The sequence below is a fragment of the Homalodisca vitripennis genome, unplaced genomic scaffold, assembly GCF_021130785.1.
Source record: "Homalodisca vitripennis isolate AUS2020 unplaced genomic scaffold, UT_GWSS_2.1 ScUCBcl_7260;HRSCAF=14867, whole genome shotgun sequence".
NCBI lineage: Eukaryota > Metazoa > Arthropoda > Insecta > Hemiptera > Cicadellidae > Homalodisca > Homalodisca vitripennis.
In genome coordinates, this window is record NW_025783400.1 from 14,780 (window position 1) to 29,715 (window position 14,936).

Here is a 14,936-nt window from a genome sequence, read left to right on the forward strand (position 1 = left end):
CCAGGATATCTAGCTCCTTTTGTCATAGATTAAGTAGTGAGAGGAGGAAGAGCAATGATACGAAAGAGCATCACTCTATTAAAATGTCTCATGTGTAGGCAGACTGGAATTCCAGCCCTGGAAATGACGTAATCAATTCCAGTCTACAAGGGTTCCTGGACATCTTTTTGGATATCCTGGTGCCATTTGTGAGTTATTTCACATTTTATGTTCGCACATTGCTTCATGACGTAAAGAATGTTATGTGGACAAAAAAGGAAACTAAACAAAAATAGCCTTTTAAATAATATTTATTTTTAACAACTTAAACTATAGACTTTTACAGTTATAAACAGTAGCCTTTTCATTGTATAAATGTAACAGCTTAACACAATTAACAATAAAATACATATCCAGCCTATGTAAGTTATCAAGGAATAAAATTATGTAACATAGAATCAGGTAACAGTTATCAATATATATAAAACAATAGCATTAAAAAATAACACACTTTTGTATATAAAAAGGAAACATATTATATAAAACAACACAAATTTCTTAATCTATCAGTCATTGCTATCAAAACCGATTCAGACAATTTTTATCTTTTAGTGACCTACAACAAAACATCTACTTCATACATACACCTTGATGAAAAAGACAGTATTGCGGACAAAGGAAGGTGTCTTATTTAGGTATTACTCAAGAATAATAGTATAAGCTCAATAGCAATTAAAGATGTTAATAATATTAAAGCAAGTTATTTAATTGTAAAAATCCCAGCAAACTGTGTTTCATAAACTCCATTGTTATCAAAAATTGGTAGTGTTCCGTTACAATACATTATTGTAATGGAAGAGTGTTCAAGCTTTAATTTCAATGCAAAAAATCGATTCGTTATTTATGAAACTTCAACTAGAACTTGTTAAATATTAAAAAATAATGAATCTAGCAGATAGTATAAAACTTTGTAAATATATATCGATAAAAATTAAAATCATATACTAACTTATATCGTGTAACAAAAAAGATGGCCTAAATGTTGGTTACATAAGATTACACATTCTTAGTTTGCATTTTGTAACGAGACAATAATTGTACTACATTCAAATAATGATGTTGAAATAAATTCTATATTGGTTAGTGTATAAAAAAATAAAAGTAAACTGCACTTTAATAGTAATTACAGTTATGAAGCTGTAACTTATATATTATTTACATATTAATAAAGCTCAATTAATTATAGCCCATATAAAAATATAATAACTCAGTATTATAATTTGAACCGAATGATAGTTCACAGAATAGAGTAGCAGTATAGCCTATCTAAAAACACCTCAGATATAAAAAAAAACTTGATCGTGACATTTTTATACTGTTACTATGTTTGGTTTGGCAAGAATACAAATTTAAATTATTCAGTATAATAGGCCCGTAGTACAAACATTTAGGAGTTGAATATTTCACAGGAGTTTATTTCCTTCTCTACTTTTTGCTATATCTGATATCACTTCAGTCAACATAACACATATAGTGTGTTAACCTCACCTTAATCTATGTAGTCTAGTTGTGTCACAATAAGGTTGTATCGTTCTGTGAGAAATGAAATATTCCTGTATCTGTAACTTACAATTTAACAAATATTAAAATCAATTGAATTTGAATACAATATACTGTTATTTAAACATATGATAAACATTTTTAAGAATTCATACTCATAAGTATAACCATTTGGCACTGCAGTCTGTAAACTCATAAAACTTTGACGAATGTTATGAATAATTGTCAAATCAGCCAAAAATGTAGATGGCTGAAATCCTCTCTATATAATATATTTAAAAAATTGAAGGCACTAGTTAATTTAGCAAAACAACGGAAAATTTACTAATCACCATGAATCTTAAAAATTCACTGAATTATTACATGACCAAATAAATAGCAATTGGTTCAATAGAACAAATATTTTATTCCAATATCAATACAAATTATGATTACGATTCTGAGTTCAATTCCAATTCCTATTTTACATGCAACTATGAATAAGCAAAAACAAAATATATAGCTTTATCATTTTAAAAATTTGTCTTGATTTCAAATTTGTACACAAGTGAATGAAGTTTGGTTTTTAAATGATTCTTCAAATGGGTTTTAGTTTTTTCCAAAACGCGAGTCCGACCAGTTTATTAGTTTTCACTAACATGTTACTATTGCCCATTGTAATAATGGAGTCATTATTTATATTTTGACTATCCATCCAACTGGATCTTTTCTGTCAAAAAGTAGTTCTAAATAATAAAAATTAGAAATTATACGATTTATAAAGTTTATCATTATTAATAATGGAACTGTGAAACTAAATATAATACTACAAAACTCGGTTAATGTACCAAAAATGATGTGATCTGCCATCATTGGCTGTGGTTAAACAGACAACGATTCAAAGTTACATACAAATTTAATAGTAAATCTAATTTTGGAAACAGAATTATTATAAACTAACAAGCAATGAATCACAAAACATATGGAAAAAGAGGTAATGCAATGGCAAACTGTTTAAACCTATATTTTTTATACTTATAACTATAAATACAGTCACCTGTTTTAACACCTTCACTGCAGCCCTAAACTGAGTAAAAATGCTAATCTGATTGTGCGCACCATAAGGCATCTGTTGTAGTCAATGTGTTAAAGGATATCTTTTAAAAACCTATGAATAGTTGTGTTTAATAATTCTCTCAAGTATACTAATGTAGTCAACTATTAGATGTATTTCTATAAAAAATATACTACAAATATTTTACAAACTCATGTAAAATCTATGTTATGGGAGAGGTTGCATGTGAGCAAGTTGCAGTGAGACTAAAAACGACTTCATTTGATACTTGATAGAAAACAGGATTCTTTTACAAATGTGTTTAAAATACTTAATTTATGACATAATTGATTATTATTTTTAAAGTTATTTTAAAATTCTTTAAAAATAATATTGGTACCAGAATCAAGAGAAAATAGCTATATCCGTATATAAGCTATACGGAAAATAGCTATATATGTTATCAATAATATTTTCAACATATAAATACATTTGTAATAATAAATCATAAACCCTGATACAATATTATACCCAAATTGAAATGAAACTTAAAAGGGTTTTCTTGAAATGAAAAGTTAGGACCATAAAGTCCTCTATATCACTTAATCTACTGCATCAACAATATAATCTGAAACTCCTAATTTTAATTCTAAAAAATCTCAAGTACAACATGAGTTTTAGGCAAATATTATATTATTTTGGAAGGCGTTGTAGCATAGCCTTCAACTTTTTATTCGTTAAATATAACGTCAAATGTTCAAAATGGGTTCAAAAGGTTATAGATTAAAGATACAGGCACTGCTTATGTAAAATACATGATGAGAGAATAAGGCACATGAACCACAACCGATATTTGAAAAGTGGACATGAGATTCCATATGGCACTGACAATGGACTTAACACTTAATCTTGGTTAGTAGACCGAGAAAGAATTTTCAAAGAGCTGAGCCAAGTCTTCTTCACTCTGTTCTCTGGGTGCTAGCTTTGTTATGCGATGCTGAAATAAGAAATTTTAAAATTAATTTACTAAAAAAATTTAACATAACCAAGAAGACAATATTCTACAGAAAAATTCATATACATATGACAAAGCCCAACCCATTTAACACTCGTTTTATCTGATTTTGTACCACTAAACTCTGTATGTTTTGACAATTAACCCTTTCAGGGCCAGGACCAAATATGAGATGTTGCAAAATTTTTTCACATATCATATCCCCTTGTGACTAGTCAAAAGTGCCAGGCTAAAATTGGCAATTTTGCAGTCTCTTAGATTAAAATTTATAACTTTTCATAAAAAATTAGAGAATAACCTTAAAGTTGCACCAAATTACTCGTATAGATATATACTATCAACAAAAAAATATATAGATGTAGTTTTTAAGTAATTAAAAAAAATGTTTAAATAGATTACATACAAAATTTTTTATTGTAAATAACTAAAAAAGGAAAAATAATTTTAATATAGGAAGCTATTTTATTATATTGTACATTTAGAAAGGAACAACCATACAAAATGTTGTGTTATTTTTCTCATAAATACATTTTTTATGACACATTTTGTATAAATACGCAAAATTGTACTTCGCAACATTTTATAAGTGTTAAAGCAACTGACTCTTACACTGCAAACTTAAAATAAATATTCCATAAACAGTTTCAATACAGTTAAAAACACTATTTACCAAGAAATATTTACACAATTTTATCTGAAATTTATTTACACTTTTTCTAGTTACAAATATGATACTTACAATTTCACTCCCATGAGATCGCAAATTGTTAGTCATTGTAACTACTACACACAATAGCTAAGCACGTAACTACTAACACAACTAATATTTACAACCACAAAATAAAATAATGAAGAAGAATCCAGCATACAATAATACGATTACACTTTTTTTTTTTTTTTTTTTTTTTTTTTTTTTTTTTTTGAGGGAGAGGCAGGAAAAAATGCAAATTACGCACACAGGTGGCCCAGCCTGTTAGTGTGGGACTCCCTAAAAACGGGTTTACCCACTAAAAAACCTCCTCTACTCTTTAGGATTCTAACCTGGGATTGTTTATCACATTACTTCAGGCTAGGCCTAAATTTTGGCTTAAGCCCGTGGGGCTCGCTCCTTATCCAGCCGCTCGGTCAAGGGATCTGGGCCACTTCGCGGTCCAGAATCGGGTCTCTTTTTCCAGGAGGATGCCCCGGACGAACTGTGACAAACAATCCCAGTTCCCCTCATCCTCCATTATCTTTTCGCAGACCGTATCCACCGAAAAAACCCCGAGTTTTCTTGTGGCCTCCAGGCGGGGCCTTTCCCAACGCGGACAGCGGAAGAAGGTGTGTTCCGCGTCGTCGGGAACGCCCGGGCAGTAGATGCAATCCGGTGAATCGGTCTTGCCCATCCGGTTCAGGTACGACTTGAAATAGCCGTGACCTGTCAGGAAACTGCGTGAGGTAGTAATCCACCTTCGCCATGCCGCCTTTCGACCCATGGTTGAACCTGCTCGATGAGTCGCGCAGTCCATCGTCCTCGGGTTTTCGTGCTCCCAGCTGTGTTGCCACTGCTGGAAGGTTCGGGCACGCTCTTCGGATCTTGCTGCGTCCTTGCCGATCTCGCCTTGTCTCTGATAAATCGCCTTCCTCTCCCCTGCCAAGAGCTTGACAGGGATGACTCCGGCAACCACCAGGACGGCAGGCTCGGATACTGTCCGATAGGCGGAACACACCCGGAGCGCAGCTTGACGCTGAACCCGGGCGAGTCGCAACCTATAACATTCCTTGGTAAGAGCGTCTGCCCACACCTCTGCCCCATAAAGGAGTACGGACTGGACTGCGGGACATCAATAACCGTCTTTTGCTGGACCGAGGACCCCAACCATTGGCCATCAGCTTACTAAGATAAGAGACCACCTTAGCAGCCTTGTCCGCCGAACGGAAGATCTGGTCTCTCCAGCTAAACTTATTGTCCACCATGACTCCGAGGTACTTGGCGGCACGCGTTGACTGGACCACTTCCCTTCCCACTCGCAGCGGGACGACGGTGTGTTGTCAATTCTTTTCTTTGTGAGAATCACGATCTCCGTCTTGCTCAGAGCAAGCGAAAGACCGTGATCGGACATCCAGGCGTTGGACCACTCGCATGACCTGGTTCAACTTTAGCTGGGCCAGCTCAACGTTGCGTGCGGCGGCGATGAGAGCCGCAACGTCATCGGCGTACCCAAACCAAGACGGTTTCCTCTGGCATCTCGGGTCTCCAGGAGGCTGTCATAAGCGATATTCCAGAGATCCGGGCCGAGTATTGAACCCTGCGCGGCACCAGAGGTGACTTCCACCGTCCGCGCTCCGTCTCGAGTGTCATATATATCAGACGCCTAGAACGGAGGTAGTCCTCGATGAGCCGCAACAGATACGTTGGAATTTCGGAAGGTGTCACGAAGTGCATCCAACATATCGACCCATCTCGCCGAGTTGAAGGCATTCTTGACATCAAGCGTAACAAGAAGCACTACTCGGCGGGAGAAATGGTTGTGGCTCTCGGCTCTTTCAACTGCTTTATGTACTTCCGTAATCGCGTCGATTGTTGATCGTCCCTTTCTGAAAACCGTACTGACGAGGGCATAGGTCCCCGACAGCTACCACGGCAGAAATCAGGCGGGAACGGATTAATTTTTCAAAAAGTTTTCCAGCCGTGTCCAGCATGCAGAGAGGTCTGTAGTACGACGGCAGCTCTGGATCACCTTTTCCCTTGCTAATAAGCACCAGCCTGGCGGTTTTCCAGGGAGATGGAAACACTCCTTCAACCAAGCAGGCATTGTACATTCTCAGCAACAACCCGGGATTGATGGTGAAAATCTTCTTCAGAGCCTCGCTGGGAATCCCGTCCGGGCCGGGAGCCTTGTTGCTTTTCAGGGTGAGAACGGAGGTTTCCAACTCCTCAATAGTAAAAAGCGGAAACGCTCTCCACCTGTTCGAAGTCAACTAGTGGTCGCTGTGGATGTACAGGAAACAGGGCAGTGACGATCCTCTCCATGGTGGCGCCCTCCATGATGGAGGGTGGAGAGCGGGCGCCCGAGTTTCTGGGTCACAACTTTGTAACCCAAACCCCAAGGATCGGAATCGACGTCGTCCCGAAGTTTCCTCCAGCTATTCGCCTTGCTCCTGTTGATAGCTCGGCGGAGAGACTTTCTCGCAGTTTTGTAGACATGCGACTTACGAAACTCTATCTGCAGGAATTCTCGCTCTAGTGGCGGCACGTTTTGCTCTAAGGCATGTTCTTCTGAGCTCCGCAATCTCTTCAGTCCACCAGTAGACGGGCTGCTTGCCACGGCGGAGTTTCTTTCGCGGCATAGACCGGTCACAGGCCGAGACAAAAAGTTCCATCGTGGATGTTACTAAAGCCTCGGCGCCAGCCTCACCAGGATTCGCCTGCGCTCCCCCAGATATAACCTCGGTGAACTTGACCACGTCAGTTTATTGGTAATACGATTACACTAAAGCATAAAGAATTAACAACAATAGATCGAGTCAGCTGATAATGTCACGTGACAATTACGAAATAAAAATGCATAGACCTCCAAAATAAAAATGATATTCAGATTAATTATCTACAAATATACCAGGGAATAAAAAAACATAAAACTTTAATCATTTGACGTCGTATTTATTTAAGAAAACGACAAATATCAAGGCGACAATAAAACACAAAATTAAATAATGAAGAAGAATTCAGCATACAATAATACGATTACACTAAAGCATAAAGAATTAACAACAATAGATTGAGTCAGCTGATAATGTCACGTGACAATTACGAAATAAAAATGCATAGACCTCCAAAATAAAAATGATATTCAGATTAATTATCTACAAATATACCAGGAATAATAAAACTTTAATCATTTGACGTCGTATTTATTAAAGAAAACGACGAATATCAAGGCGACTATATATTGCCGCATGGCCCGGAAAGGGTTAATTGTATAATTCTTTTAAGAAATTTTTTCAGGTTGACAACAGTTGATTATCCGGGTTACTTTGGCCCTGGGGTGTTACTTTGTCCCAGAATGGAAAAAGAAACATAGCCTAGTCTGTAACAGTCCGATCGCATACGGTTCGAGTAGTAATAGGCGAATCCGCAAGGTCACAGCACTAGTCAAGGATGGCTACCTTCAAAATAGTTCATAAATTGGCCGCTAGGTTGAAGCAGTTCTTATTGCATAAACCTTGTTGAAGAGTCGTGTTTTGTGGTTGTCAAACTTTCATCAGTACCGGGATTGTTTAACATGCTTTAGTTAAGGTAAGTGCTACAATTCAAAGCCAATATTATCCTAATAAACAATATATATCAGGTTTCTGGATTAACTTTTAAGATATTATGTTGCTAGAATAGATAAAGAAAGTGTGTTGGTAACTAAAGAAAAACGGGTAACTTTGTCCCAGTAAAAAAGTGGGCCAAAGTAGCCCGTACTATGATATAAATTGACTAAACTGTTGAAAAATGGCGTTCTATCCATTTTTATAATGCTATTATTTATTGTTTGAGTTACCAACACTATGTTATTTATTTCAGATACAAAAAGATGCCATCAAAGTACAAGAGGCAACCAGGGAGTAGAAAATATCATGATTACACGGAAGCCAAACTTAACGACTGCTTAGAAGCTATTAGATCAGGACAAATGAGTCAACGACAGGGCTGAGTCACATTTCAAGATCTGCCGAAGCACCATCAAAAATAAGCTGAAAAAACCGGCACACCTCTTCACCTGGTCATCCAAATATCTTTAGTAAAGAAGAGGAACAAGCATTAAGCCACGTAGATAAGCTTTCTGAATATGGCTTTCCCATGGATGAAGTTGATTTACGTTTTGTTGTTAAAGCTTATCTCTGTAGGCAAGGAAAGGTTGTTAGACAATTTACCTGGACGAGACTGGGCTAAATCTTTCTTAGCAAGACACCCTTTATTAACAAAGCGGTTTGCTTCAAACATTAAAAGAGTACGGGCCGTAGTGACTGAGGATTCAATAACTGAATTTATTGAGAATCTAGAACAAGTTTTGACAGATGATGAACCGGTACCACCCAGCAATATATATAATTACGATGAAACTAACATGACTGATGACCCTGGACGTAAGAAGATCATTTGTCGTAGGGGTTGTAAGTACCCGAACGTGTTATGAACTCCACAAAATCAAGCACAACAGTAATGTTCTGTGCTAATGCTGCTGGAGAGCCAATACCACCTTATGTTATATACAAGGCTGAACATTTATGGAACACATGGACAGAAGGTGGCCCTGTTGGAGCTAGATACAACAGGACTCGACATGGATGGATTGACTTACCAACGTTTGAAGAATGGTTTACATCACACCTCCTTCCAGAATTAAAGAAAAAAGAGGGGAAAAAGGTAGTAATAGGGGACAATTTAAGCTCTCATTTAAGCATCAATGTACTTCAACTATGTCAGGAGAATAACATATCTTTTGTTTGCTTACCACCAAATTCAAGCCACTTAACTCAGCCTCTAGATGTGGCATATTTCAGACCATTAAAAATTAAATGGAAGCAAACAATGGAACAATGGAAACAAACCGAAAGTGGAAAAAATGTTGCATCTCTGCCTAAAGACTTATTTCCTAGGCTTTTAAAAAAGACATTGGATTCACTTGAGGAAAACACTTCAACAAACATAATATCTGGGTTTAGAAAGTCAGGAATTTATCCACTTAACAAAGATGAGATATTAAAACGCCTCCCATCAAAAATTGCATCAGCTGACTTAGAACTTGGAGAATCTTTTCTATCTCATCTAGAAAAGAAAAGGAGTGAAATTGTGACACCCCGAAGCTCTAGAAAAAAGAAACTAAATGTACCAGCTGGCCAAAGCATCACTGAACAAGACTTGATCCAACAACAAGAAGAAAAAATTCCAAAAGAAAAACCAAAACAAAAGAAAAAAAGAAATACGAAGAAGAATAAATGTGGGGATTTTTTGTCATCTGATGAAGAATGTGACACTTATAGTATTGTTTCATCTGGGCACAGTGATTTGATATTTAGTTCGGATGAGGAAGTGTATGTATCACAACCCACAAAGACTCGCAAACGAGAAAAGTGTGAACTAATACCCCAATCCTCTGGCTTAGGCAGTAAAACTCACAACAGTTCTGTTGTAGAAAATGAGCCAATGGAATCAACTTTACAAACAACTCTGGAAACTCACTCTGTAAAGAACGCTGTAGAAGAAGGAAAATTTGTAGTGGTTACCTGGAATGGAAAACAATTTCCAGGACTCGTTATGAGTGTACTAGACACTGGTGCTATTGTGGATTGTATGCAGCCTACACCAAGGTATTGGAAGTGGCCCAATGAAAAAGACTTGCTTTTCTATAAATGGTCTGACATTGTACAACTGATTTAATCCTCCAAAATTGCTGAAAAGAGGACTTTTTTCTGTAAATATGCCATAAATAACAGACTTACATTACATGATATACCATATACTTAATGTTACCTACTTATATTAATACTGATATTGTTTCACTTTCTTTTTCCTTTAATGTTTTTTAACCATTTTTTAAGTCAAGCTTAAGTCAATTTTTACTTTGCTTTTTGTAAAACATGTGAAAAGCTAGTGAAAAATAAAAATAAATAAAGTCTGATTATTTACAATGACATGAGAGAACTTTTTTATCCAAACCAGGGTGTTACATTGCTCCAACTATGATTTACAGTATTGTGAGATAGGGATGAAGTGGGACAAAGTTACCCTAACCAGTGTCTTACTTTGGCCAAGATAAAAATAAATAAATTTAATAAATCAACTATAAAAAATGTATTTTTAATATAACAACCTTTTAGAGAAAGTTTTGAACTATTAAAAATTAGCCTTCAAACTTGAGTACTTGTCAATTGTTATGTTCCAGTACAATATCAAACAGAAAATCTGGTAAAAATGGGGCAAAGTAACCCAGTTTTACGGTATTTTAGTTGTGTGATTTAACATCAAATTACAATAATTTTATGTTATCGTTGAACCTAAAATTACAAAAAATATGGTAATAACATTTTATTATTGTATCCAAGGAAAATTTCATTAGAAAAAATTAAAATATGTAAAAATGTGATGAAATAATTTTTAGAAAAGCTTACGTAAGGTGACAATTCAAATGAATATTTTAACTCTACTGTGGATCATTGAAGTTGTGTTGGTAGCAATCATGCTAATAAAAACGCATTGGCAATTCAACATCGACATAAGCAGCTGGTTGCAGCCGTATTCATACTTCACCATGCATTATACTCGGTTACTATAGAAACTATTCAGCAATAAAAAAATGATTCTGCACATTTTACAAAATTGGGTTAATTTATGACTGGTTGTATACTGAAGTGTTAAGACAAATACTTATAAGTACAACAGTACAGTCACCAGTACATATATTCTAATTAGTACTTTTTGTGTTGGAAGCAGTTAATAAATCAGTTTTACCTGAGGCAGGGTTCCCTTGACTAGTCCAGGAATGTCAGACTTGGAGTACCCTAGCTCTGTGAGACCATTTTCCACCTTCATCACCTGCATGTAGCCTCGCACAGTGTCTGCCAGGATGGCACCTGGTTAAAAAAATGAGGAATATATGTTAAAAAAGTTTAGTACCACTCCTTGTAACATGCTATGGCGGCACCTTAGTACAAATTTTACACAAGAAAAAACTTTGTCTATAAACATTATTATATTTAGCAATTACAATGTTTAATAGATACAATTATATAAAAATATTTGGTATCTTCATACCAGAGTCTTCTTCGGTTGATATAAACAGACAGGAAGGTTTTAGATGAAGATAAAGAATATGCCCGACAATGTACAAGACCACGTGATGTACCTGCATCAGCCCTGTTGGCATTGGAGATGTCAGCACCTAGAATCTCTGCAGCCTCAAGATGACGCTCTGGACAAGCAGTTCCAGTGAATTTGAACACTGCTGGAGCAGACATGACTACTGATAGTCCGTGAGGGATAATGGGATGGTCTTTGCTGAAAATACATAATACAATGACTAGATTTTGAAACGAAAAGACACACAAACCCACACACAGGTTTCTTAACAAACAATCAATATTCATGTTGAATAGTTGATTGTCAACATAGTAATTTAGTAATATTTCTAAACTTTTTGTTGATTCTCAAATATGACACAGAGCTGTGTGAAGTATTAATACTCAATACATTACGTCTTTTTTCTGGTATGATGATATTTTAGCCTAATGAACCAAAATCACATTAACAATGAGTTTGAATTTTGCCACACATTGAGTACATCATTGGCCCATTTTCTTTCTGCCAATGTGTTAACTAACTAATTTTGTTTTTATATAATAAGGTTATTTTAAATATTAAACATTTCTTCAGAATATCATGTGACTCATTTTATATTCTCAACTTTGTTGGGGTATTCTGTCTGGACTTTACTCACTGAAATATTGTTGAACATATTTCATAATATGTAATTGATTAGCTGTTTCCCACGGCTTCACAAGCTTTTCGTAAGCTTTGGCCGTGTACTGTATGAGCACTTCTGGTTCAAGTGAATTATATTTCAATGCCGATGTAGAGTTTGCCTTATAGCCATCATCAAGAAAATCTGTCAAAAGTGTATGTATATAGCCATTGTACATGTACAAGTATTTTATTATAAAGTGGTTTAACACTGAAGCTTTCAATTCAACAAGAAATTTATTTTAAAGACAAATATACATCATAACTTCAAAAGCGCCTTCAATTAGTGTTTGGCTATTTAATATATGTAACTATCTTGTAATTGCAATTTATAATGTGCAGACGTTTTAAAAACTTATCTTTGACAGTGCCGCATGGTGGTGAGTTACACAAATTTTCTTTATGATCAGTCAAATAGTTTCTGAGCCTACCAATGTCATACATACAAACATCCTCATATATATATATATATGTAGACTCAGAAACTATTTGACTGATCATAAAGAAAATTTGTGTAACTCACCACCATGCGGGCACTGTCAAAGATAACAGTTTTCAAAACGTCTCTGCACATTATAAATTGCAATTATCCTGATAAAGGATAGTCAATGTTTTGAGATCAAGTGTAGTATATTTATTTATTATGCCCATATAAGTATTAATATGGATACTTATATCAATGAGAGTATTGACCCTATACCAAAATTTCTTTTACCAATAATTAGCAACAAGTCATGTATGTCCAAATAAACATGATACATTATGAATTTACCTGTAGTCCTTAGGCTGAAAGGTCTTACAATTGCCAGAGATAGGATAAGAGAGGCCATGGCACAGGTGGACCCCTGCGTTACCGAACCCCACAACACCTGCCATGGTGGAGGCCAGGTGCATGTTGGACCGAGCTTCAAGGTCATCAGGCTGGTACACTGCCCTGTATAACAAACTGCATTATGATTTTTTTATAGGAAATTTGAGATTTTATCAAGGTCAGATAGCAAGACAGGGCATAATTTATTTTTTCAGTCTTGATTGGGCACAAGATTTAATGAGAATTTTGGAACCACTTTGAACACATGAATGACTGAACATTAGGTTACAGTGCCTAGTTTTATGTACCCAGGCAATTTTGGGTAGCTGGAAAACCACAGAATGATCACTTAAACAACAAATATTATCAATGTCAAGTGATAAACAAATTAATTTATTTATGTACCGGCGGCGTACTATGTGAAAAGGGACCAGTCGTCTGAGTTATCGCCGGCGGACTTTTCATATTTTTTAAGAGATATTTTAATCTTCTATATGGAATAAATATACTATTTTTCTATTCCCTGTATGTTTCTTACTATGATACCAATTTTAAACGTCTTTGGAATCATCAGCTTGGTGAAAAAAAAATTTTACGGCCATGTTGCATCTTAATGTTGTCAGGGTACTTTTGGGATTATACCGACCACACCCAGACATGAATCGTTATTTGACATTTTGCTTCTACTGATTACTAGATTAGCGTAGAACAATATTTTCGTCAATATAAAACAGGAATAGTCTTATTGCAAACCCCTCCCCATCCTCAGACAGAGTCAAAGTCGAGCGGTCTAGTAGATAACATGATTGCAGACTCTCGCTGCCCGTTCAGCTGGTGCGTCGCTTTGTTGTACTTCCGTGTGTTTTACCCCTAAATATCTACAAACACAAAAATTCAACAAAAACAAACATTACCAAACAAAAACTAAACTCTTTAATGAAAAAAAACACACAAAACTTGTTTTTATGTACCGTGCAAAACACTTAAATAATCATGTGATGCCGTGCGGCCTGCCGTAATCGGGATTCTCGAGAAAGATAAGATAACAGCGACAAAAATACCGATCACAATACCTGGAAATGACTTGTTGATTGATGGAATGTTTAGTTATGTTACTCAACTACATCGTTTTATAACGTTCTAAGTTCATTGAAAAAAGTTTAAGCGTTGGGGGCATATAACGGAATCTGACCCCATTAACAATTGATAATCATTGTAAGTTTTGTAATTTTGTAATTAAAGAGTTGTTTTTTCGTTCTATCATGTTTGTTTCTATAAATGTATATTTTTGTGTTCTTCATAATGGTGTGGTCGGTATAAATCCCAAAGTACCGAATAATATCCTTAGTAGCCTGTAAGGTTTTATATGTTAGGCTAATGCTGAAAAGAGTGTTTTAACCAGTGTTTACAGAAAAATTTAATTCATTTTACTAACTTTTTATTTTTTATTCCAGGGCTTTCAAATTTTGTACATTTATAGAGAATTATATGTAGAACTAAGAAATACCATTTCCCACGAATAATTTATTCTTATTTTTGGTAGTTATTGAAGATCAAACTCTATTTTTTTAATTTTTTTTATTTGATAAACAGATAAATCAAATTGTTTTTTGCTATATAATGACTTAAATTTATTTTTTCACAATGAAACAATTTAATTATAAACATTTTAAGCCTAAAAACAAATCTGTACAGTAATTAGTTCTGAAGATATGATTTTTCTCCTCAAACACTTGAAAAATCGCACATTTTTAATATGCACAGTTCTTGGAGCATGGCCAGAGAAACGCAAAAATTTTCTTTGCACATGTCAAATTTTGGTCTGGTCCTAAAAAGGGTTAAAATTCAATGTTCTTAATTGTTTGAAATTCTTCGTGTCAACATTCAATCCTCAGCCATGATAATACGGACTAATTCTTAAATTTTTGCCATTACCCTGGGAACCTAATCCTCTCAAACATTAAAAAAAAATTATAGCAGCAGTCATACAATATTTTTCCATTGTTTCAGCATTAAAATTAGCACAACTTGAGAAATACAATACTTCAGT

General features: G+C 35.3%; 1 protein-coding gene across 1 annotated transcript; it reads right to left on the minus strand.

The window, feature by feature from the left end:
* Positions 1 to 272: 272 nt before the first annotated feature.
* Positions 273 to 13,022, minus strand: LOC124374102 (probable hydroxyacid-oxoacid transhydrogenase, mitochondrial). The gene is made up of 4 exons (XM_046832398.1): positions 12,848 to 13,022; positions 11,462 to 11,613; positions 11,068 to 11,189; positions 273 to 3,569 (listed from the first exon to the last, which is right to left on the minus strand). The coding sequence occupies exons 1-4, from the start codon at positions 12,967 to 12,969 to the stop codon at positions 3,486 to 3,488; spliced, it is 480 nt and encodes a 159-aa protein (XP_046688354.1). The 5' UTR covers positions 12,970 to 13,022; the 3' UTR covers positions 273 to 3,485.
* Positions 13,023 to 14,936: the final 1,914 nt, after the last annotated feature.

Coding starts and splice junctions, on each gene's coding strand:
- LOC124374102 (XM_046832398.1), bottom strand. CDS start 12,969: ATGCACCTGGCCTCCACCATGGCAGGTGTTGTGGGGTTCGGTAACGCA. Junction 11,614..12,847: donor TTTCAGCCTAAGGACTACAG/GTAAATTCATAA, acceptor ATGTATTTTCAG/CAAAGACCATCCCATTATCC. Junction 3,570..11,067: donor TCAAGGGAACCCTGCCTCAG/GTAAAACTGATT, acceptor TTCTTATTTCAG/CATCGCATAACAAAGCTAGC.